The 26,239-nt window shown below is 46.2% G+C and overlaps 1 protein-coding gene across 3 annotated transcripts in view; it reads right to left on the reverse strand.

Annotated features, from left to right (window-relative positions):
* Positions 1-26,239, reverse strand: part of ELMO1 (engulfment and cell motility 1) — a 222,408-nt gene that overhangs the window by 22,015 nt on the left and 174,154 nt on the right. For all 3 annotated transcript variants that reach the window (XM_061464314.1, XM_061464313.1, XM_061464315.1), the window contains one exon: positions 5,407-5,570. In XM_061464314.1, coding sequence (XP_061320298.1) covers positions 5,407-5,570 — 164 coding nt within the window. The remainder of the gene's footprint in view (positions 1-5,406; positions 5,571-26,239) is intronic.

Consider the following 26,239-nt stretch of genomic DNA (forward strand, 5'->3'; position numbering starts at 1 on the left):
ATTTGTTTCTTACTTTACTCATCTAAAAATAGCACTTGCTATAACGCACCAACAAGGTTTTTCTGCAGCAAATAATAGTCTTTCCTCATAGGAGCACTGCGAAGCTTATTTGAGGGTCTGTCACCTTTTGTTGCACAATCCTCTGCTGGCGTACTTTAGTAGCACCAGAAGCCTAAACCGCATCTTGAAACAACAATAAAAAACACTGAGCAAGGCCAGGGAGCTAAAATAATGACCAGCGCTATATGCCTGTTATTCAATCCATGCCATGCAATTGCTTAACTGTTATCAGGATTTTGTGGAAGACTAACCCATGACCAGGGATTCCTTCATGGATCAAACTTTACCCTTGTGCAGGACTGCAGAAACCCACGGCATTTAGCAATAATATTATAGACCCCTCAGAAAAGCCATCTTCTACATCCTACTTTGGTAAGAGTTCAACGTGTCAAGAACTAGGCATAAAACATATGCACGTAACATTTAAAGTTTGATTTCCTACAGCATCACATGGATTCACAGATGCCTGAATTCATCAGTGATGTCCTCACTTAGATTCATTAAGAATACATAAAAGACAGGTTTAAACACCAACTTGACAACTAGTAAGATTAAAAAATAACTGAATGTGTAGAGGATTTATAAAGCATGAAGTGTGTCAGAACCATCATTTTGCATTGCTGTGCAGATTAGGTAATACCAGAAATCCTTCCGTCTGGCAGTATATTCCAGCATCAAAAGGAAGCAAAGCTACAGTATTCCATAGAGACAACAAAACCGTCTCTCTTCTGGACAACTTAGAGAGCCCAGCCTCTGCTGATTTCCACATTCATTTGGATCCTGTACCTTTGACCTGCCAGACCCCCACTGAAACCACTGAAACTCCTCTGCTACACAGATAAGGCCTTTCAACCAAAATGCCATTTCTTCCCCATGTAGTAACACAATGGTTGGTGTTTTTGATGCATAACCTGCTGCGTATTTACATGCTGTAAAAGTCTAGCTGGTCAAAATCTAAGGGAGCACTGTCACTATAGAAACCACCACCTTTTGAAAGGTATTATTAGTCCTTTAGGATAATTTTCAAGCCCAGCCGTTCTCTCTTTGGGAACTAAGACATGAAAATGCTGAATGGCTAAGTACTATGATTAAAAGAAATCTGTGCTTGAATTAATGTCTTGCCTTTACCGAGCTGATGAGCTTCCTCATTCCTCAGGTAAAAGCTGGGAGCAGGAGCTGAGGATAATAGTGTCAAAACACAGTGTGGATTACTCAGCAGTGCAGGCTATATCTAAATCTCCAGCTGGACTGATTTCAAACACTCAAGACTGGTATAAACATCAGTTGGCTATTTAGGCAGTTTAATTCAGAAATGGTTAGTTATCATTAAAGAGGTGTTAAGGATATCATAACATCATAGTTTTAAGACGCTACTGGCAAGACAAAAATGAATGGGTCACCCAGCACTTTAACACCTGACTGCTCATAGTATTCCCTCGTCTGTACTCTGAAGCCCCATATGCTCTTTACGAACCAGAGGCTTTTTAACCCACCCAAAAATAATCAGGTACTGCTCCCTCAAGCATTTCACAGTCTAAGGCAGACTTTCCATAAGAGGAAGTGAGGTAAGAAAGAAGAGACAGCTTCCCCCTCTTTGCTGATGGGCTGGAGTCCCTCTACACATGCATGTATTTGTTCTCAAGACTGTGAAACCCAGAGGCAGTACTCTCTTCTGTTTTACTGTCCCCAAACCTGGACACACAGAAGTTGTGGAGACAACTTATTACGCCAGGGAGAAACAGTCTGCAGTGACTTTGGGCTTCAGTGACACCACGTCAGTCCACCCATCCCTTACCATGGTCACTTGCACCTACTGCTTTCGCTATCTTCAGCGGCTCATGCCATCGCGTGGTTACTCTGACTTCAATGTTTTACAGCTGTTTTTCAGATACCATGACTCCGGACGCATCTTTGCAAGGTGATCCTGCCACTTACTGCTCCTCGCTGTTACGGTCTCTGTTCCACCACTTCAAGGTGACAGAAATGGGGCAGAACAATCAAACCACAGCACGCAGGAAAACAAAAGAAGTGCTGCTCTGAATCCTTATGTTTCCTTCAGAAAGCCTTCTGAATGCAAGGGGGTTCTGATCCTCAGAGTCTAAAGGCAGGAGTTATTAAACATGATGGAAGTCCCTGTACAAGTAGGTCCTCCTGCCTCATTTTAAACCTGAACAGGAACAATGAGCTAAAGGAAGATCAGAAATGCAAATATGTTCCGTGGAGATTTTATTTACTGTCCTTCAGACGGCATTGGCTCAACAGTTTGCACCTTGCAAAGAGAGGGAACGAACTCAGAAGGTTTAAGGAGAGAGTGACTTAACAAATTGCCGTTAGTTTTCAACTGGGTTCCTGGCACGTAAGAATGGCAAAAGCCATTGGGCTGGTAAGGCAGAAGGGTTGAGAAATCCACACAGTAATATATATGACCACTACTTTTCTGACCTTACTGGTCTTGGCACTGTAGGTAACACTGACATCAGCTACTTACTTTTAAAGCAACAGACCTGAATTGCTGGTATACCTGGAAATCATGAGTAATTATTCATATTATTCAAAACGATGCTAGCTCTTCTGCAGCACCACTTATATCTGTCCCCAGCTATGCGTTAAGACTCTTGTTAGCTGTTTTCCTTCCATTATGGGGCATATTACAGCTATTTAAGTCATTACAACACAACAGAAAAGTAATCCCAGAACTGGTTTGTAGCTATGCCCTCTCCTGATCGCCTCATGCACTCAGAGCAGGCATTAGTGGCTCCTTCTGCAAGATAAAACTGAAAAGCATTCAGGTCGCTCCATTTCCTGGTATGTTGCTGATTTTCACACAGAGGTTTACTTGGCAATGACTCCCTGGTTGATATTAGCTCCCCTTTAACCAGCACTTGGACGTCAGACCTCTATCCACTATTAACCCATCTCTGCTGCCATTTAACATATCAAGGAGATGTGTGGTCCTCTAGAGGCCCACAGGATTCCTGGACACCCTGTTCTGTTCAAGATGAGCCAGCCATCCTTTATCCTTTGGCTGTGGGACGGCAGTTTGGATGATCAATAATGATCCCACATTCTCGAACTGATTCTGTTCTGACGGACTTTTTGTTTTCCCTGATCGAGAACAGAAAGGGAGAAAACTTCATCACGCACGATACAACAATGCTCATATAAAAGAAACAACTAATCCCTGCAAAAAAGGGGGTCGGAGTTACAAAGATCTAAGGCAGCACTTTACAGCTTACATTCAAATTCAACCTGACTCAAGCTTCTCTCATCCAGCAGCCTGACAACTTAAAATTCAGTGCTTCATACAATGAGCAGCAGGAGAAAGACTTCTACCATGTTCAAGGCAGGAAATGCCATCATCTGACTGCCATATTCTCACGCAGAATCAAACAAGACCTGCAGACTTTACATTCACCCTTGTGTGCAATCTCTTTTAGTGTATCTGCAAGGCTCTAAAATTTACAGCAGAGCCACGATTGCTCTCTTCACTCACAGTTTCTTCCCCTACAATGAGGCCGTGATTCTGTACGCCCATCAATTGTGCCATCTATGCAATTTGAGAGAGTTCAGTACAGGGAATCAAATCAAAGGGGAAAATGAAAGAACCATTTCTTTTCACAGTTAAGAATAAGTGATCATGGGTGCAATCAAAATGTAAATGCATAGAGTTAGATCTCTGCAAATGCAGTTGTGACTGCTTAAACACCTTATCGATTTACTTAGCCTTTACAGCCTTTAGGCTCAGCCTTTTGTCCTGAATCTGAAATGAGTCTCTCGTAACACTTCACTTGCTTTTAGCTAGTTGTGTTGGCTGTTCCATGATGGGGAAGGAGACTGCACTGTGGCAGCAACTAGCCAGAGTGATACTGGAAATAAGGAGCTTGCAGAGGGCAAGTTTCACAAGGCTAGCTGATGATGCGAGGGGATAGATTTGACCTGTATTATACTTAAACAGTAAACTCATATGGAAAGCAGGGAAAATGAGAAGCTTTGGTGACAAGCTCAGCAGTACTGAGCAGCTTTGAACCACTAAACATTGCAGGGGATTTGCAGGGGATTTCTGAGCAGTGTAATGATGCAAAACTCAATGGAGCCATTTGTAGCTATTTGATGGATGCATTGCTATGAATGACATCAGTTTTAATTGGGCATTAGGTCCTATCTTCTCATGCACTGAAAACATAAAAGAAGGACTTCCCTTTGATCCACACTGGTATGATCAAAATTCAAGCGCATAATTCTACTTAGATTATGCTTCTGCTGTTGCCCTGCTGGCCCTGGAGGAATGTGTCCCCAGAGCTCGCACTTCGATAACTGTACCCTTCAGAAACAAATCACAGAACAGTTAGGGTTGGAATGGACCTTAAGATCATCCAGTTCCAACCCCCCTGCCACGGGCAGGGACACCTCACACTAAACCATCAACGATGTTGAATGTCCAAATCAGTATTCTGCTTCTGCATCCCGAAATGTTCTGGTCCAAACCCTTCTCTACACATTTGCCTAGAAAAGGAGATGTGGAAAATCACGAGCCATTCCCCTTGAAGCATGGTCAGGATTTCACGGCATTGCAGGGGATGGTTCTGAAGCCCTCATCATTTCTCTGCTGATCTCAAAAGGTTCCTGCTATTCTCTGCACATCATCTGTGTACCACAGCGTCCGCCACTGTCCTGTGTCATCAGTTCAGTCACAAGCCCAGACTTGGTCCAGAGCCAAGTGCAGCCTCTGTTTTTCATATAACAGAACAAAGGACATCCTGAGAGATGGGAAGGAGCTGTGGTGGTGATATTGTCATTTGATACCCCGCAGTAAACCACAAGGGAAGGAGAATCTCACTGGCTAGCTGCCAGAATGTTATCATTTACAAGTAAGTGACTGCTTGTCAATGACCCCAGAGATAATACTATAAGCACAGTCATACACAGCACCACCTTTTTGTGGAGCCAGTGTGAATTGCCTCCTCTTCATCTGGGCTTCTCCCTGTCTCACTCAGGGAAGCGACAGTTGGAATGCTTAAAGCCCTTGGACACAAGACAAGGCTCCGGTGGTTTTGGGTTTTCAAGGTTTAAGCCATTACCAACACCGCACCCAGGCTCACAACCATGCAGAGCCAGGAAACCCTTCACACAAACAAGCCTTGTGAGACCCTTCAGGGATTTGCTGGTGCTGGTTTAACTGAACTCAAAGTCCTGATTGCCAGCAGCCCAGATACCACACTGCAAGCAGATGCTGCACTACTGCTTTTGAGCACCGCTCCCTGGGCAGCTTTTCTCATGAGCTCACAAATGCCATCCCCGTTTGTTAACCCATACAAAAAGGAGCGAGGAAGGAAAAACAACACTTACAGAATTGGACGAGACTGGAAATCTTCCTGGTTCATTCTTTCAGACTGGCGTATTTTCAGTATTTCTGTGTAGCTGAGGTTCTGAAGCTTGCTCTTGAACTGATCCAGAGAGCTAGGCTTGGTAGTGAGCGCTCTCATTATCTGTTCTTTCACCACCTGCATTACCTGCGGTTGACAGGGAAAAGAAAACCTGTGTTAACGCTTGCTGTGTTTCTGTTTCAAAACTGAATCTGGGTCCCCGGAGGTTTCTGGGTGCAGATGATCAGTACTATGTGGTCTCAAGCCAATGTTTCAGTAGCATAACCAGAAAATGAGCCAACTTGTGTCAGGGCGTCACAGCTTACCACAAAACCTCACGTGCCCTGTAACAAGGCAGTCATGTTCTTTGCGAAGAGCGTCACTTATTGCCTGGCTGTCTCCCTGAACAGCTACATTACAGCTGCTGGTTACAGCACTGTAAGTCCCACTCTGCCTGTGGTTTGTGTGCCCATGGCGGCGGCAGCGTGGCTCTACTGCACTTGGTACCGAGATGATGCTCTCATCATAACGGGGGCAGGCAAGCACCAGACTCCAAGCAGCAGGAAAGAGGAGTGGAGTCCTAAGGAGATGGACATGCTGAGTTCTGCCAGCTCAATGCGCACACAGGCCCACAAGAGAGACTGCAGAGTCTGTCAGGTCTTAACAGCTCTTCTGCTGGGTCTCAGAGCTGCAATCCTGACCAGCAGGCAGCAGCACAAAGCTGCCAACTGTGGTCCACTGCTGCCCCTACTCCTTATGTGCAGAGGTGACGGGCACACACTGAAACCCAGGAGGCCCCCCCTGAACATCAGGAAGCACTTTCTTACTGTGAGGGTGCCCCATCACTGGCACAGGCTGTCCAGGGAGGTTGTGGAGCCTCCACCTTTGGAGATATGCAAACCCCATCTGGACACGGCCCTGGGCAACCTGCTGTAGGTGATGCTGTTTGAGCAGGGGGGCTGGACCAGGTGATCCCTTCCAACCTCAACCAGTCTGGTTCTGCGAGAGCCTCACACTGCAGACACACGGCCATACACAGCGAAGGACAGAGAACTTGCTCAGAGACCATCGGCCGGGCGAAGGGAGGGAGAAACATTGATTTGCCAAGGATATTACAGGATTGCTTTTGAAGCAACGCCATAAACAATTCAAACCAGAAAATGAGAATGATGAGTAGCTCGGCAGCAGCCATCGATCTGCATATTAATTATTTTATCAGGAGAAAATTGCTGAGACACAGTTAACTAAGGGGGATTGCTTGGCTCTAGTTCAGATGAATACATACCACAGATTACTGTTTGCCTCTCCGCAATCCCAGACTCATCTCCGTGGTGCTAGTGCAAATCACACACTTGGAAATGTTTATATGATACTGAGCTTAAGTTGGCTGAAAAAAACAATTTATCAGTCTCAGAAAGGCACATCCCACCCAAATCCAAACCTAAAACCCAGTAGGAAATGGCAACACACCCCTGCTCTCAAAGCGGGTGTGAGAGAAATTAACAGCTACACAGAGGGCAAAAGCTTCTTCTGAACTGCTAATTTTCCTTTATTCTCCCATTTTCACCAAGTACCTCAGAACAGAAGCTCAGCCCCTCAGAGGTTCCCTGAACACTCTGAAAAGTTCTCTTTTCACATGAATATTTCATCGCTTCATATGTGCAGCCTTCAAGCTCACTGCCTGCACTGTGTCTTCTATTTCTGCTTCCCGAGAGGCAACTCCTTGCTCAGATGTAATCTAAGCAGGCAGCTTCGCTGTGTCCAGCAGATGAAACTAAGCAATTAAAGAACTGAATACAGTCTCCCTCCTTACTACAGGGGCTACATCCGTCCTGACTTCAAGAGAAGCAAGATGCTTCTCCTGCAGGAATTGGCTCAGGTGGGCAGCAAATGCCCCTGCCACACTTCTACCCCCTCGGTCACAGAATCCCACAATCCCAGCCTGGTTTGGGTCGAAGGGACCTTAAAGCTCCTCCAGCTCCAACCCCTGCCACGGGCAGGGACCCCTTCCACTGGAGCAGCTTGCTCCAAGCCCCTGTGTCCAACCTGGCCTTGAACACTGCCAGGGATGGGGCAGCCACAGCTTCTCTGGGCACCCTGTGCCAGCGCCTCAGCACCCTCACAGGGAAGAGCTTCTGCCTAAGAGCTCATCTCAGTCTCCCCTCGGGCAGGTTAAAGCCGTTCCCCTTGGCCTGTCCCTACATCCCTTGTCCCAGGCTCCTCTCCAGGTTTCCTGCAGCCCCTTCAGGCAGCTGAAGTACACCCGCATACTCTTAATTTCACACCCAGAACAGTCTGGGTTTAGATGGTGGCCACATGCAGCTAAATCCCTCTGAAGAGCTGCTTCGCTGGTGTGCCAGTGGGAATCAGCTACTGCCCCATGGGAAACCAACTCCTCCTGACTGCCACCCCATTAACACCTCCGGGACTGCACTCCAGTCCAACTGAGGAACTGTGTGCTGTCACACTGCGGGAACAACAGAAGGCCCAACACCCAACACCTGAACGTTCAATGGACGGTGCCCAACAAGGTGGGTGCCATACTCCTCCTGATTTCACTTGGCCTTGGTTTAGCACCCAGAAGGCCTTAGGAAACGCAGTGAAGGAAACGTCCTCAAAGAAACAGTGGGAAAAAGTGAAGCAGACGATCCCAGTGACAAGTTGGATGGTTAAAAATATCTTGTCTTCCTCCCCCTGCCTTCCTGACAATGACTACTTACTGCTGCTACTTAATTCTCATTTATATTTTGGATGTTTATGTATAGGACTTATTAACCATCAGGAATGGAGAAGAGGGGAGAGACTGGCAACTCACCTTGCCCATTGAAAACGTATTCAGCTCTTGGCACCTCCCAACACTCCTGTCTGGGCTTAACTTTTCACCTTCACAGAGAAGGCGACATTGGGCCCACAGCTTCACTTCTGCTTTCTCAGGCCTGCTGAGAAGCTGTGCTACCTGCACTTTGGTACACATGGCTCCATAGCCAGCCTACAGTCATCATTTCTGCAGTATCACGCAAAAGAAGCATACAAACCCAGGTAGCTTAATTCAAATATGAGAGCCCCATCACCGCTCATGCCATCAAATCCCCTGGCCATTAGGAAGCAACAAATTACTGCGATTTTAAACAGACAGACATAGTATTACTGCTAAACTAAGCACACAACACTCCTATAGTAACCACCACTACAAAATCACCTTCATCTTTTCATCACCAAACCAGATTTGCAAGCAAACTGAGTCCTGCAATTGCTCATGCATCCATTCAAATATGTACAGAGCTAGTTTTTTGCTGTTTACAGACAGATTTGGTTTCTTCAATTCAGGCACTCACATTGGGGAAACTGTCTCTATGAATAGGTTTTCCCATAAAATAAATGAATAGAAACTGTATTTTAGGGAGCTGCATGTATGTGGACCTGCTTTGCAGTCCGATCTCTGAACCAGCCATAGGAAGCAGCATTCATTCTTGGCTAAGCAATGCAAAGGAGGCTCGAGCTCAGTAGACTTCGGGTGCTGTCACTGACGCTTAGATGCAAAATCCTGTATAAACACTTGTCTTCCCTCTCTGGTACTCAGTGCTGCGGTTAACATGTGAACAACGCAGGTTCCTCTTCCTTGCTATGATCTGGAAGGTTATTCACAGGCTATCACCAAAGACCTCCTTGGTTTAGAGACTTCCCTTGCTCCCGAGAGAGAAGGCAGAAAGGGCATGCCCCCAGCCCAGCACACAAGGGGGTGATCACATCACTTGCCCTGTAATGTTTAAAGCCAACACTATTTAACTAGCTGGCCAAAATGTCAAAGCTGCTGATTGCACTGAGTCTCCTGAGCTTTTAGGAATCACTGCCAAGAACTTCTAATCTGTTTAATTTCCAAAGTTGAGCTGCCAGCCTGTGATTACGGCCGTCTGAGAGACAGCATCTACCCTTCCTCCCCGTGTGTCTGACCTTACAATGAAATTAAAGGTATTCTCTACTCAGTGTAATTGTACATAAACGCTGTAGAGGGTTGTTTTAATTACATTATGCTTCGCTACCCTTACTAAGAAAGGAATGTTTCCGAGGGCACATTTGCCTTAAATCGTGCCCTCTTCATCTGATGACCTCTTGTGCGGTGAGAGAATCCCAAGTTCTGCATTATGACTAAGTTAAGTACAATGAAAACATGAAGAAAAAGACAGGAGGAAAAAAGGACTACTTCTTTTTCATTTAATCACATAGGACTTTATCCCCTAATGTGTCTTCTATTCCTACGCTCAGCATCGCTGTAAGATTAAATTATGTATCTTGTCAAGCTGTTTTAGTCTAGCTTTGTGACCTAGTTCATCTGACCTCATCTCTCCCCTCTTTTAGCCTTGCTTCTCTGTCTTCCCATGTCAACTTTCACCTATGCAAATAAAGTCTCTCCCTTTCAGGATGGAGCAAAGGACACCAAAACACCTGGGCTCTACAACAAGGGGACAGAATGAAGAAAGAGAAATTGTCATTGTCAGAAAGGAGTTTATCGAGGTCAAACTTTACAGCAACTGTCCCACTGACCGCATCCCAGCAGCTTGTTTGGAACTATGGGAAGCACAAAGCAAAGTTTGGCTTTGGCACTGACTGCAGAAGACAGGCTGCCAGCTCAGACACCTACCACTGCCTGCAAGCTCCTGGAAATGTAACGTTCACACCACCCACCAGTGGAGCACCAGGCAGGAGATGAGCCCTTCCCATCATTTCCCCACAGCATCAGTGTTCCTCTTGAATAAGCATGCCCTCCACACGCAATGACCCTCCCACAGCAGCAAGAACACATCCAGAGACCATCACAGAAGCCACTAACTTGTACCCTTAGTGTCCTGGGACACACATTACACTGCTTGCTCCATGGTGACTGCCTCAGGGGCTTGTGTATGTCCGTACATTAGGCTGACTGATTGCCATCAATCTGGACAGTCCACCCTTCTCCTGCACAGACAAGATTTAGGTAAAACCCAAGCCCACATTACAAGGATGTGCTTAGTCCAATGCTTTCTTAATTTGGCTCAAAACTAGCAAGTCCTGCAGGGCAGGATTCCCTACGTCACTACACCAGATGATAAAAGAGCAGCCACTAGACTGCACTATATCCAGAGCCCCCCCTCTACAACCAGACTTGAAGCATCTGAGATGTGAGAAGTCTGAAGGCTTCATTCCCTAGGTCTTCCACATGACCATTTGAAAACCAACAAGCCAACAACCAGAAAACTGGAGGGAAGACATCTCCTTGCCAGTCGGTTGTCAGGAATTCACACCTCGTTTCCTTCCTATCGGAATGTTCCTGAAATGAAGCAGCTGGGCTTATACAGGGTAAAAAGAATGCAGGAGAAAACATCATTTGGTGATTGAGATGCAGCTTGATCATTCCATTCGCAAAGGGATTTCCTTCAGTTAAATCCACAGGGCAGGCAAAAGTAAGGCTGCAGAATGAAATGGCCAAATCAGTCTTAATGAACAGCATGTCCTGACAAAGGAGCCCATAAAGAAAATCTAATTGTGAAGGCAAAGGAAATTACTTCAGTTTACAAGCAACCCGTCAGCTCCTTTAATGAAAGCTTTACATGGTTAGTGTGCACACCAGGTAACTCAAGGCGATGTTTTAGACTGTTCCAGAGGATAAATTGTCTTAACTAGATCAGTGGTTATACTGTCAGGGTACTCACAAGAGTCATCCTGAGAGACTTCAATGTCCTTGGAAGATAATACGATGCTGTGCCTCCAAACCATCTCCACATATTGCAGTCTGTGAATTCACTACAGTAGTCTCTCAGACACAGTCTGTTCCAAGCTTCCACTCCACAGGAACTCAGAGTATTAACCCAAACATGCCATCCTACACGAGTGAATTTAAACTCAGTGCTAGCACAACCTAACCACTGACAAGAGATTCCAAATCCCAGACCATTCCCTCTATTACAGTCCATCTACTCTGGAATTCCAAAATAAAACAGCAACAACAAAAAAAAACACACCAAAAAAACCAACCCCCAAACCAAAACACAAATGAAGAAACAAACAAACAAAAAGGATCAGCTTTCAATCTTAACTATTCCAGAGCACAAGGACAGTTACTGTAGTCAGTGATAAAGAGCAGTTCTAAGCCATCTGGACGTACATAGGAATACACAGGAATAATTAAGTTGATTTGCTTTCAGGCAGCAGGATGAGAAAGCAGCTGTCAGAGGGCTTAGCAGGTATAAGCTCTGATATATTTTCTCTCTTAATTTTCTGCAGAATTTAAAACCCATAGTGAAAAAAAAGTTTGCAGTGCTGAGGTTTTGCCTCTTTATTTCCTTCTTTCCTTCTCCTCTTTCTCTTTTCAAAAAACCCTCCTGCTTGTGATTCTACTTCTTATTATATTACATTTTATATTAATTACATTATATCCTATCCTATTACAGCCTATTATATCCTATTATATTAATATTATTGTATTAGAGAATATATGATTATATAATGTAGATATTCTATATAATTATATAGAATATAATATTATATATATTAATATAATATTATTGTATTTCTATGAACCAAGATATCTTTCAGTCTGAAGAGAAGATACCTGAAACAATGCAATGTTTTTACTGAGCTGAACACTGTTTCCACATGGTACCAGCATCAATGTCATTATCCAGTTCAGCAGCGACTATCGCCGCGCAGGAACACCTAGCACGAACAAATGAGCGCGCCGGGCAGATGTGATGATGGAGCAGAGATGTGACAGCAGCTCCACTCAGGGTGTTTAAAAGGTTTATAGCAGATGTCTGAAACTTCATGCTATAGTAATAGATCTCTTCAATGTGAGACCTTGTTGAGAGCTTCAGGACCAAAGTAAATTGCCTGCCCTCTGGGGAGGAAAAGAAGGAAGGGACCTGAAGGAGCCTGACCCTTCACTGGATCCTGAGATGCAGAAGGTCAGTGATGAAGAAAGAAGGAGCTGAAGATGACGTGAGGCATGAAGATGTTGCACATTTCAGAGAAGTTCTTGATTTTTTCAGCTTTTTATATTTCCTTGACTGATGAATCACAGGTGTGGGAAACCAGACTGAAATCACACAGCCCCTGGGAGCTGAGAGGCTGAGACCTGTTAATCCAAGACTGTGGGAGAGGAAAAGAGGATTCATTATATTCCTGTAAGAAGGGAGGAATAAGATTCCTAGGGTCATGAGCACAAGACTGGTGAGCACCATGAAACGAGGTGGCTGATAAAAGCAAGGGAGGGGTCTGAGGAGCGCCTATACCTGAAGAGGCTGATACAGAAAAGTTTGCTCCCTGCGCAAGATTCCTGGCTCATCCTCCTACTGGATGCAAACTGTGTTCAGTGGAAAGGGGCCACTAACTGCTGCACTGTGATATTACACCCCTGGGCTACTCCACCTCTGCAGGAAGAGCCTGGGGCCACAGCCTGACTTGTGCTTTCCAAAGGAGCTCCCAGAATTCCATGAGTTGCACTCACTCTTCCGCTGGATACACAGACCCTGATGGAGAACCACTGGATATGAAGGAGAGCTCCAGTCCTTTGGTAACATCACTATTTATTTTCTCCATTAAACCCACTTACAGTGGCAGTGGCTCTGGCTGTGAGCAAAAAGCAGCTTGAGCATGACTGAAAAAGATAAAGGGCTACCACATATTTCCAGTGAAGGGTACGTGGCTAAAGGGCTGGGTAAGAGGATGGTTTGACAATGAGTGTTAACAGACAGCAGCAGACAAAAGAAAAAGGAATTCACCTAGCAGGAAAAGTGACCAGAGCAGGAACAGAGGTTCCAGTGGGGAGCATCAGCACGTGGAGAAAGGCATCTGGTTGATGGCTAGCACTAAAATACATGAAGGAGTGGGAAAGTCAGAAGGGGAAGAAAAGACTCTGACAGATGCTGTATTTCAACAGAAAATGAAGGCTGAAGGATAAGAAGAAATGAGATTTTGTTAGAAGGTCAGCTTAAAGGAAATAGGAAAAGAAAGGGTAAGTATGGAGAAAATTAGATTATAAATTATGGCTTGGGAAGCAGCTGGCTGAGGGAAAACCTTCCTTAAGGACTGGCCTGAGGAAGTGGAGGGTAAAATTAATAGTAATAGGAAGGGAAGTGAACAGCAATCCTCTACCAATTTGAAATTTGGCTTTAGAGTCCAAAACCATCATCAAAATACACGTAAACACCATCTACACTGTCTTCATGCTGGTAACAGACAATGTGAACACAGTCCACTGGCTTCTCGCAGGGTTAAAACCAGGTGCTCCCCTCAGATCCAAGGATTCTGTTCGAAACAATTCTGACCCACATACACAAGTCAAAACCCACTGGGTTGGGTTGTATTGGGCTCACCCAGGAATGGTGGAGAGACAGAAACCTCTTCCCTGCATTTATGTTTGCAGAACACTGTTTGCTTCTTTCCTGTTTGTGCTTTGTGCCTTGAGGTAAGCAAAGCAAGACCTAGGTGCTGTGTGACAAAGCGCTTCTGCCCCAGTGAAATGATGTGCAAAGTTAATATGACAGTTGCTGTAAACTTTCTTGTTTGTTAATTGAAGGCTCAGGTCAGCCAATATTACATGGTACCCCCCAGTGTCTGACAACCTCCTCCGGCAAAGGAAAACATGCAGCAAATCATTTGTGGGTGGCATTTAATCCAGGGCTTTTCACAGACAAAATGTACTGATCTGCTCAAGCAAAATGTTAAGTGAGGGGAGGGGGAAAAATGAGGAGATATCTGTGGCCTTAGTCATATACCAGTGTAATAATTAACATGTCAAATAACACACTTGTGAAGTCAAAGAAAATAGAAGGAGAGTTACCCATGATTAGGATCACACATTTGGGTGCTGCTTCCCTTCAAATACACAATTACATGAAACGGCACACACCAAATGAAAATTCACTGTAACATATTGGCAAACAGCTGGCTCTGCAGAAGGAAAGCAAGGACAGGATTCCAGTAGGCAGTTTTTCCCATAGGAAAGCGTAAAAATGAAAGCACTCAAGTTCTGGGTATTAATGATGAATAAAAAAGACCCGACTCTTTGAATGGGCAGAAAATCAGGAAAAGGGAGGGAGCAGAGTTTTTAAAGGAAAGGAAAACAGAAGGGGCTGGACACATTGCTCAGCACGCCTCATAAATGGATGGAAATGTACTAACAGCACGCTGCGTTACAGCTTCACATCTCCCCATCTCCTTTAGCTGAGACACAAACAAAACAGAGGGGTGAGCAGCTGCAAAGACCTCCACGTTCTTGCACGCACCAGTGCAAACCCTGTGTTGTGAGGTCTGTCCTGTTTAAGGCATGCACACACACAGAGAGCTGCGCAGGGTCCAAACCTGTCCCTGCCCTGCTTGCATTGTCCCTTCCGTTGCCTCCAGTCAACTCCAGGGACGACTCTAGCTCCAGCTCTAAGTGGAAGGGGAGCCATGCACCAGGTTCATGTCTTTTTAATACCAAGAGAAACAAAGATCCCTACTCATCCACGTGAACCACAAACACACCAGCTAGCAATATGGGAGCAGCCTCTCCACCTCTGCTCTTCATGCCTCTCCTCTTTGCTAGCCTTCTTCTCCCAAACCCAACAGACCTTGAAAGTCCATCTACTATGTCTACAACCACAGAACAGTTTGGTTTGACTTCAAAGGTCACCTTGTCCAACCCCCCTGCAGTGAGCAGGGACATCTTCAATTAGATCAGGCTGTCCAGAACCACATCCAGCCTGGCCTTCAATGTCTCCAGGGCTGGGGCATCCATCACCTCTCTGGGTAACCTGAGCCAGAGTTCGACCACCCTCCACTGCAAATCCTGCAGCTCTGTCACCTACTTCTTTCCTTAATTCTGACGGGCATATTAATAAAGGAGATGTATGACCCCCAAGACTGGATGCAGGCAATGCCCTGCAGGGCTTGGTTAGCTGCCCAGGACTGTGGGCTGAGAGCAGGGTATTGCTCTGGGTGGACACAGTGGAGGTTGTAGGCGAAAATGGATTCGGGGAATTTCAGAACCACTGTCTTTGTGCTGACATTACATTTCATTAACAGAAGCAAAGCTTCTACCTAACAAGAATGACAACAAAGACTAAGAATGGGGGTTTGGATTCAGTCCTTTGAATTAAGAACTAGGTTACACACTTTGGCTTTCCTGATGAACACACAAACCAGATGTTCAGTACACTGCTGTTGGACTGTTTCATTCAATCCCATTATTCGTGTGTCCTTCCAGTTAAGGTAAATGATTGGGCTGAACATCCAGGAACCAGAGAATCATAGAATAGTTAGGTTTGGAAAGGACCTTAAGATCATCAGGTTCCAACCCCCTGCCATGGGCAGGGACACCTCACACTAAACCACGGCACCCAAGGCTCTGTCCAACCTGGTCTGGAACCATGCAGAAAGGCAATGTGCAGATGTGCCATGTGTCTGAATGAACCTACGTGTTATCATGCACCACAATTTATAACGAGTAAGCTGTAATCACTTTCAGGTAAACCCTGTTTTCACATTCGTGTCACTGACGAAAGCAGTGCGCTGAAAAACATGTCTACAGAACACCAGCTTTTCAGCACATCTCATATTAATAAGTGGTTCAAGTGATAGCTGCATTGATATCGGAGAGTCCAGGCAGTGCCACAAGAACAAAAATAGCTGCATGAATCAACTGAAGGATCCACAGAAAAGGGAAGATTAAATCCATTGTGACTTGTGCGGTGCTAGCTACGATTCTGCAAACCCAGAGCTCACAAAGTACTTGACGGATTGTAATAAGTGCTGTCAGGACTCTTAAACCCCAAGATCTGCCTGGAACGGCCAAACACACGCAAAAAAGCTATGTCCAAGAAAAAGAAAAAGATGGTTTCATTGCCATTTAAAAAGGGTTCTGAAATGAAGGAGTAAAACCTTTGCGACATCCTCCACCTGTGCAGTCTGCTCCAGTGAGATCTCTGCCTCAGGTAGTTACAGCACGACTGTGCTGGTCATGTAAGTAAAAAAAACACACATGATTTCCCCCCTTGAGTTCTGGCATGTAACCAAGGATGTAAAGAATTCAACTAGACTATTCTTCGAAGAAGAAAAAGCTGAGGTGACATGCCTTGCCATACCTCATTCTAAAGCCTGCACTGGAATGATTTATGGCTTCAGAGACCTACATTTTTCATCGCTGCAAAGGAGCAATCTTTTCTCCCCCAAATCAAAGGGAAGCATTTCTTGGGACTTATCTGTAGTACAGGAAAATAAACTCTCCAGGATGGACAGCAGTGATTTACCTGATACTAACATCGACCATTCAAACACATTCAATAACATCACTTTGATCACAAAACCGATCTGCTAGCCAGGGAAATGAGGAATGGAACAAACCACTTAAATTAGGTTACCCCACCCTTTGAAACAGGATACACTTCCACCAGCACAGGGCAAGCCGTCTACAGCTATATGAAACCATCAGTGACCATCAGACCTGTGTAGTTGTTCCATTGCCCCATCCCCTTCACTGCATGTATAGGAAGTACCTGAAAAATCACACGTTTTTCCCCTCCAGTGAATACTATGTCAATACCATACTCTCAGTTTTGGTTTTTTTCCCTTTTTCCTTTCACTCATATTAAATCAGAGCCAAAGGACATCTCTGCACAGAAGGATTAAGGTTGTAGTATTTGGCTTCAAGTTTACTTCTCACTATTGATTTGAAACTACCAATAACATGCACAGAAACACACACATCTCTGGAAACACATCGATCCTGCCTAGAAGGGTAAATAATGCCTTCAAATAGTGCTATTTCCAGTAACCAACTAGTGAGTTATGGATACAGAAAGGCTTACAACCTTCCAGCAATGAAAGACTCCGTCTCTAAGAACCTGACTGCTATCACTGCGCTTCTTTCCACACAGCCATAAATCACTGCACTTTTCCCCCCAGTGTCATTAATCTACATGCCTAATCAGCCAGCAGACTCTTCCTTTCCTACAACTCTCTAACTACTTACTTTGTGTTCTGAAGCAGGAGATCTATTTAGAAGTAAATGCAAGCTATTTGTTTTCCTTTGAAAGGTTAGAGTTGAACCCTGTACACTGCAGACTGCAACAGTCAACACAAAAACCAGACTCATTCTGAAATCCCCCTTCTGCCTTAGACGTAATTACATAAAGGATTTGCTTTGGTAAATGTGCTCAGGTCCACAAAGAGGCCAAATGGGAGATGTGATGGCAGAGTGAACATGACATGGTCCAGGGGCACAGACACAGTGTGGCCAGAAACCTGTTTCACATGTTGGTAGTAAGTACAGAACTGAAGCTAAAGCTACGAGAATGCTATTCCACCCTTTGAATCTTCTGTGCTGTGTAATGAGAGTGCAAGAGCATGTGAAGCAATGACAGCAAAAGTTTCCCTAAAAATCTACTATTTTATCCTACTGGAAGTCAGACAGAAAGGGGGAAGAAGCTCCTGTTAGGGGAAGATTGGTGGGAATGGTGCAACCTGTGTTTGTGTGTGTGAAGGGTCTGCAGACAATGTGGTAGAGCTTAGGGGAAACCACTGCGTAGAGGCAAGGCACAGGAGGTGGGAGGGGGCTGGAATCATTTGGGCTGTAAAGTGAGAGAAAGGGAATAAACTGTAAGGGAGGGAAAAGTGATGATGGCCTAACTTGGAAAGGACTGTGTAAAAGGCATCTGGAGTAATTCTGCCCGATTGCCAGGATAAGGGGTGTAAGCCTGCATGAACCCGCCACCAAGACAGAGCAGGTATTCTCTGTACAATAAAATACACCAAATATTTAAACACCATCTGGCAGGACCCCCCATACCCTGCACTGCATCAAGAATGCACCAAGTCCCTGTTGAGAACAGGCCCCCATCTCTGGCATTTTCTCTAAGCAGACAACCCTTATCACTGGCTTTACACTGAAAAGCTGAGATTTCCCAGTGTTTTCAGAGCGCTCCCAAGCCTGCCCAGCAGAAGGCAGATGCCTGCTCTGTCACTGACCCACACCACCACAGCCAGCTCAGCAAGAGCCATTTTCTCACACAAACCCACTTGTTTCTACCTTCTTCTGCCTGACTCCTGCTGCAAACTAGGATTTCCATTATTTTTCCTCGCTTTTCTTCCTTTTTTATTTTTTTTTCCTAATTCCTTTTTTTTTTCCTTTCTGGAGTTAAGATGCGCTCCCAGGAGCATCCTAAATAAACCCAAACACCACAGCACAAGCCGCACACGGAAACATGCAGCTTTCCATTGCAGAGCACAGACAGGCTGGGGGAAGCCTCATAAGGATGCTATTATAGTAGGAGAAGAGCAAAATAGCAGCTCCCCACAGCAGCTGTGAACTGGGCAAAGTGCCCAGGGGCCCGGTGGCAAGGGGCTGCGAGTGCCAGTTTCAATGGAGGAGGGAGCCAGGAGAAATGGCACGAGGAGGAGAAACACCTCCTGCTATTTCACCTACCCTTGGCACTCACATCTTCAGGGGCGCTTGGTCCAGATTTGCTCCCACCTTCTGCCTCCCTGGTCCTGTCTCCTCTGGGGGAGGACCGTGACTCAGACCACCTGGTGCTGTGCCTCGTTTGGTGGGGTGCAGAGATTTACAGGAGCACAAAATGCTAGGGTTGAGCTTTAAGTATATAAATAAAGAATGCAGCAAAGCAACATGAGCCCAGAGCTGACAGACCTGAGGCTTTTGACACCCTCAGCTCTGCACAAAGGCCCTGCAACTTCTCTTGCACATCGTTAATCTTTGCCAAACTAAACATTACCTTACCAGAGCTGGTGCTGGAGCTCACAGCCCCTACCCACCAAGCAGACGGAAGCGATGGCTGCTGGAGAGACAGTTCTTACGGAGAGCAGGGGTCAGCCACTTACCACGACTTTTTGTCCAGGCCAAAATAACAAACTGCTGTCCTGATCCAGTCCGGATCAGCATCGCTGCATCCGAGCCCCGCATCAGCATTCAAGTGGGGCATGTATTTGCTACATGTTAGAATGCTACTGAATTAAAGTGAAGCTTCCCTTGCCCAAAGCCCCTCTCCAGGTTTCCTGCAGCCCCTTCAGGCACTGGAGCTGCTCTCAGGTCTCCCCTTCAGGAGCCTTCTCTTCTCCAGGCTGACCCAGCCCAGCTCTCTCAGCCTGGCTCCGGAGCCCTCACAGCATCCCCATGGAGTCCTCTGGCCTCACTCCAACAGCTCCACATCCCCCCGTTCACAGGCCTCTACCAGCAAAAAGCATCCCAGTTCACACCCATTTTACACCCAAACTGCTTTCCACTGCCATAGGGTGCCTCCTAAAGTGAGATGACAAAAAAAGGTCTCTGGTGTAACTGCAGTGAAGCTGAGTGAGGCTGGGAATCAATTCAGGTTCCTCAAGACTTAAGCTCTTCCTGCCCTGCTCGTGTCCTGATTTCGGCTGGTTTTGATCAAAGTAGGATAAAACTTGAGGAGAGAGAAACACATCAAAGGACTGAAAAGCAGCATTTATGTGTAGGCAGAAACGTCTGAGGAGTGCCACTGAACACTGGACTCTATTTAAGAAACTCATAACTGCTCTGTTCAGAAGTCAAGGTATTCCAAGAGAGAGCAAACCCCTACCAATCAGCAGGGACTATTGCATGCAAGCCTGCACGTACAGGTCTAGCGCACAAGAGGCTTCAATCGAGCGCTATCACAACAACACATCTACCCCAGGCAGGTATATTCTTCCATTTATTTCCATGATTTTTGTCAATAGTGCAAACTCTCGTTCACAAAAAGCACCCAGCAAAGTCTATTCTGAGACAGTTCTGTTAACATGGGCTAGCTTTTAGGGCACTTTATCTAAAGCAGTTGGGTATCTCACTGAAAAAGATAAAACATTATCAGCAACCTCCTCTTCAAAGCACTTTAAAAGAAGCCTTATTTATTCCTGGCTTTTTGGAAGACTGCAGCCCACATATTTTTTGCCATTTTAAGCTTTTTGGTCAATTTGTCATTTTAATCCTTTTTTTCCCCCCTCTTCCTGCTTGTGCCTCCAGATCTACTTTGTAAAATAAAGGAAGCCACACAAGGGATCATCAGTAAAAGAAGGCATCAGGAGCATTTCCTCATCTGAAGACTAGAGCTACTCGTGGGATCAGGAACAAATTAGCAATAGAGCATCACATACGGGATGGCCTGGAAAAAAAAAACCCTAATAATCCAAATGATCAGTTTCCAATGGGTTTTCCATGCCAGTCAGCAGAGAGCTGCCAATGGCAAACAACACTCTCATGTGTATCCTATTACTGACTATGGCAAGTAGTGAAAAGAAGTGGAATTGAGTAGAGAAATCTGCTTATGGGTAGGAGACTTCCTGTGGTGGAGGACACCCACCAGACACAGCCCCGATACACAAACCTGTGGGGTTAAAATGCCCTGGGGCATCACTTCGTGGGAGATGAGCGCGGGATGAGCACCAAGGGACCCCCCAGCAGGAAAGTGCATGCGGCTCCTGGGACTGAGGCCGCTGATCATGCAAAGCTCCCACCTCTCTAAGAAGCATCTTCTGCTTGCAGCTTCCCTCTGTGTTTAGGCATCCCTTGCCGCCCCAAACTGGGACACAAAGCAATAACCAAACGCAGCTAAGCAAGAGGGGGAAGGAAGAAAATATCTCAACAGACAGCTTCAAAGGCAGCCCTCGCATCCAGCAAGCAGAGCAGCCTGCGCATGGAAGCGGCACCAGCAGCAGAAGCTCTGGCAAGGAGACCGGTGTGGGAGTTGTGCTCGGCTCACTGAAGGGCTGTGGGCAGGAGGGAGGAACCTCGTGTCGCTCGGGGAAGGGAAGGTGATGAGAGGGAACAGGAGCCCTATTGTGATGTGCCTATGGTGGGGAATACAGAGGATGTAAATTAACATACGCTCTTCGGGTCTGATTCAGGCAGCCTGCGGAGGGAGGGTACCGCTGGGTCAGAGTCAGGCTCCGAGTACATAAACCAAGAGCGTTTCTGTTGCTGAGGAACATTATTGTGACATGGTGCCTCCAGGAAGCGGGTTTGGGAGGGCTGGGGGCTGCAGCTGTGGCATCCCCCCATGTGGATGAGGCTCCCAGCCACATCCCCATAGGGCAGACAGCAGCAGGACCCTCCCAACACGTCTTCCCAGCGCTGTGATGGTCTGAATGTGCCAGCGTTTCTGAGGGGGCACCTGACAACCAGCCCCCCTTGGCCAGGGATAAAACAAAGGGTCACAACTCGCAAACAGCTTCTGCTCGCTGCTCCTCTGGCAGCTCCCATCTCCCATTCCAAGGATTTGGGAGGTAACAGGGAGCACTTCCAGCACCTCTGTCAACCTCACTCCTCCCACACTACTGCTCTGATTGCAACTAATAAATACTCCATTCCTTCAACATGTAAAGGGGCCTACAAGAAAACTAGAGAAGACTTGTTACAAGGGTATGTAGTGATAGGAACAAGGGGAATGGTTTTAAACTGAAAGGGAAAGATTCAGATTAGATGTTAAGGAAGAAATTCTTTACTATGAAGCTGGTGGGACACTGGCACAGGGTGCCCAGAGAAGCTGTGGCTGCCCCATCCCTGGCAGTGCTCAGGGGCAGGTTGGACACAGGGGCTTGGAGCAAGCTGCTCCAGTGGAAGGGGTCCCTGCCTGTGGCAGGGGTTAGAGCTGGAGGAGCTTTAAGGTCCCTTCCAACAAAAACCATTCTATGATAACACCTTCCCCTAGCTGGGAAAAGAGAGAGGAAGAACTTTCTGCTGTTCACAAGGATGCTAAAGGTCTGAGGGGTAAAAGGGATGGATGCCAGCTGCACGCTCCCCATTGCAACAGGGACTCTGGCTTGAAGGAGTGAAAGAACACTGGTGTGCAAGTAGGTGTTGCAAAGATGTCTGATTTTTAACTCCTAAACCATCAGGAAGCCTATTTTTGAGTGCAAAACCCAACACTCGCTGCATAGACTGGTTCTACAGAACAACTGTGGCTGTAGCACTAACATCTCTGATGCACACGTGGGTGCCCTGCTGGGGACTCCCTGTCCTAAAAGAAAGTTCTCTTTGGCATACAGAGAAGTGCAAAGTATCTCATCCTACCAAATAAGCTCAGCAGAGTGTCCTGCAGGTTTCCCCCCTTCATTTTACATCTCCTTGGTGGAGTAAAACAAGTTTTAGGCTCTGCTGGATGGGAAATGCTAGACAGGATGGACAGCTTTCCATTTCAAAGAGGTGATAAACATGCATATCTAAAGACATCTCCTTCAGGCTCACTAAATTCACTCACTGGAAGGCGCAGATGTTAAATTTCCAGCTTCCATCTTATTGAAAGCAAGAAGGGGAAAAGCTTTTCCACTCCTGAGATGCTCATAGATTTGCCCAGCTGAGACCACTTCTTACTTTAGACTTCTGAGTACAATGCAAATGTGCCTCAGTACAGCCAAGAGGGAAATCTGTTCTGTGCAAGTACATTTCTCTCCATGTTTGCAGCTGTGCCCTACAGGGTGCCCAGAGAAGCTGTGGCTGCCCCATCCCTGGCAGTGTTCAAGGCCAGGCTGGACACAAGGGCTTGGAGCAAGCTGCTCCAGTGGAAGGGGTCCCTGCCCATGGCAGGGCTTGGAGCTGGAGGAGCTTTAAGGTCCCTTCAACCCAAACCAGTCTGGGATTGTGTGATCTGCCTGCTCACCTGTACCTGCACCATTGCTATAGGGTCCATTCAGCCACTCTGTATCATGAGAACAAAAGTCAGCATAGGCAGTTTTATACCTTGCAGGACACAGCAGCCATTGCACATGATTCCTTTTCCGTATGCTTAGGAAGTTCGAAACCCACCACATGGAAGAGCAGCTTCCATCCTCATCTGTGCTGGAGCTTCCCCAACTGCTGCGGCAACCTGCACTTTGCTGTGCTGGGACTGAGGCCCCTGCAGTTGCACAAGGGTGAGCTGAAGAGGTCACTAATGGGCATAATTACAGTTTAAAAGTGATTAAAGTGCAGCTAAACCTCAATTAGGCAGAGGTGAAACACACACAACCTCATCCACACACGGTGCTGGGAAGTTGGCGCTGGTTACCCAGTTCCTACCTTGCTCATGCATAGACACCACGCACTGTTCGTAAGGGCAAGATATTTCTCTCTTTGCCCCTTAAGCTCCCATTTACATGAAGTGCCACCAGCAGTGAAATTGTTTCCCCATTCACACGTGGGGAGAGCCTAACCCCCTTGGGCACCACTCAGCTCTGCACAACATCAGTCCCATGGGTCGCTCCTTTTGACCTTCTCCTTCATAATTACCAAGACTCCACCACCAATGGTCACCCATCACCATCCGTGGCCGTCATCACCCCCCCGAGCCCATCAACTGCAAATCCCTGTCCTTAGGGAAGTTGGTGGCGTGACTGTGGGCACTGAAGGAAGTTTGGGAAACCCAGAAGACATTCTCCATCGGGACGGAGAGTGAGCCGCCCCGCTCACTGCAGCAGACAAATCACCTCCTGGTTAATTCCGTCTCCGGAAGCTGCCAGGCAGCAGCTACATTTGTTTAATCAGAGTCTCTGGAAAATGAAACACTTCTGGTGCCTGTGATAGATATCACCTTCCTCCCCCTCTCTTGCTCTGCTCCCCAACCACGGTGCCAGAGCTGCTCTCCTCCCCTGCAGCACAGTGAAGAATGGAATGCAGATGAACAATTCAGAGCCCGTAAATCAATCTTGTTTTACTTATTCCTGCTTCCTCCTCAGCTTTCCTCCCACTACTGTTCCCTGCCACAAACACACATACACAGAAGTACTTAGCTGGGTCAGCATGATTTCTTGCCCCTGTTGTCCCATAGCACATAACAAATTAACCTCATCAATATCAAGACTCCCACCATGCCTTCTGCACTCTGGCTGCTACTACATCATCGGGGTTCACACTGGCCTCCTGTGAACCGACCTCCCACTAGGATGCAAAGGACAGTTATGAATTTTATAGTATACTCTTGTCCCTTTCTAAATGGCTTCTTCTTTCTCGAATGTGCTGCTCAGATAAGACTAATCAAAGCAGGCCTCCTCAGGCTAATTAAAAAGGTTGTTCCCCATACTGTTTGGCAAGAGATCCAGGGAGCATCACAAGTGACTAATTTGGTTGCACAACGCTCCCCGCAAGGTGCTGCTACACAGAATGATCACACCGATCGGTTGTGACTTCTGCTTGACTTCCAGTTGAAAGCCAAGTAATTATTTGCTGTTAATAAAGAAACAAGCTTTCACTCTAAGAAAGTACTGGCAAAAAGAAGTATGTGTCTCCATACTCCCGGTAACAGAAAGGCCCTGGGTCTGGGCAGCGAGGATCACAGCACAGACACAGCTCAGAGGAAAGGGGCTTGCTGCTGTTCTACTCTTTGGAGTGAGGAAGATGGCATTGATCAGGATTCACAACTTGCTGAACAGCTGTTCACAGCCGATGACGGGAACAGAGATGCTGGTTTCTGTCAATACAGAACCATCCTGTGGGCTTTTACAGTGTTCATCTGCCAGTTTGCTGTGCCTCTGTCTTCACTTCAGTACTAAATGGAAATGAGGTGTTTTTCAGACATGTCCAGAGCACTCTTATCCAGAAAGGATTTTACAGCCATTTTTACTGCGAGAAAGCTGTTGAGAGCTGCTCAGGAAGGAAAGGAATTCACGGATCAGTTCTTCCTGTACAACCTCAGATGTGTCAGAGCACTGAAATAAATGATGCTATCTCAGGCACATCGTGTTGTTTTATTTTGGTAGTTCCCAGCAGTTTGGTGAAATGGGAAATGCAAACCACCATGAGATACTCTGTAAAATTACTTATAACCAGTAGCACACATGGATTTTTGCCCAGTGACGAGGGTATTTATCATCTCAGGTGCTTGGTAGACACGCTTATCATATTGCCGTCCCCAGAGGTATCTGCAATAGCCAAACAGTTCCATTCAAAGAGGAGCTGACCTGGAAGTTGGTAATGTGGCTTTGTAAATGTGACAGAGCACTCAGAAGTCACATTGTACAGGTCATAGTGACAGACGTATCAGTGGGCACCGGTGCGGCGCTTAGCTTTGGTTGATCCCCTTGCTTTCATGCTCTGAAATCTCTCCTGAGTGCAGCAGACTTGCTGCTAAACCAGAAACTCCACAATCTGATGCTCGCTAGCAAATATCCACATCAGACAGGCAGCAGAATTGTGCAGTCTTCTCACCCAAAAGCACAGAAACAGGAGTAAAAAATGAAGGAAAATCACATTACTAAATAAGTACCCACAGCACAGATATTCACTGGGTAAGATGGTGCGATCTTAAAGCATATTTTAGAGCACTGCCCTAATTGCTAACATTTTCTGCTGCAACTGCTGTAATACATCTGGCAAAACACTCTTTTTGGGTAAATAAGCTTAGCTCCACTGAGTACAATTAATGGTGGCAATTTATTCCAACAAAGTTTTGGCTCATCCAGCTTATACGTGGTTGAGCTCAAAGTTACACATGATCTACTTTGCAAAGGGTTTGTTGCATTCTGAGCAACCACACTGAGGGAAAACTCTAGGAACAGGCCTCAGAACTGGGTTTTATCTTTATGCTTTTAACAGGAATGCAGAGTCAGATATAGCTTGTCATAAGAGTCCTCCTTTTCTTGTCCTCATCTGAACTGAGACTGTTCCTGGCAGATGAATAAGGTGCGCATCTCCTCCTGCAGCTACTATTATTGCCCAGCTATGGCCAATACTGCAGAGTCCTGTGGCCAAAGGACGACTGTCCATCTCTGTTAGAGGGCAGTGCCCAAACTTTGCTCTCTAGCTTAAGAAAAAGAGCGCAGTTCCCGCTAAACTGTTTTTACTTATTTTTCTCTTTAATGTATTATAACAGCTG

The sequence above is a fragment of the Pezoporus flaviventris genome, unplaced genomic scaffold (assembly GCF_033815535.1).
Source record: "Pezoporus flaviventris isolate CSIRO_AGI_PZ_B2104156 unplaced genomic scaffold, CSIRO_AGI_Pfla_v1 ptg000037l, whole genome shotgun sequence".
Classification (NCBI taxonomy): Eukaryota; Metazoa; Chordata; class Aves; order Psittaciformes; family Psittacidae; genus Pezoporus; species Pezoporus flaviventris.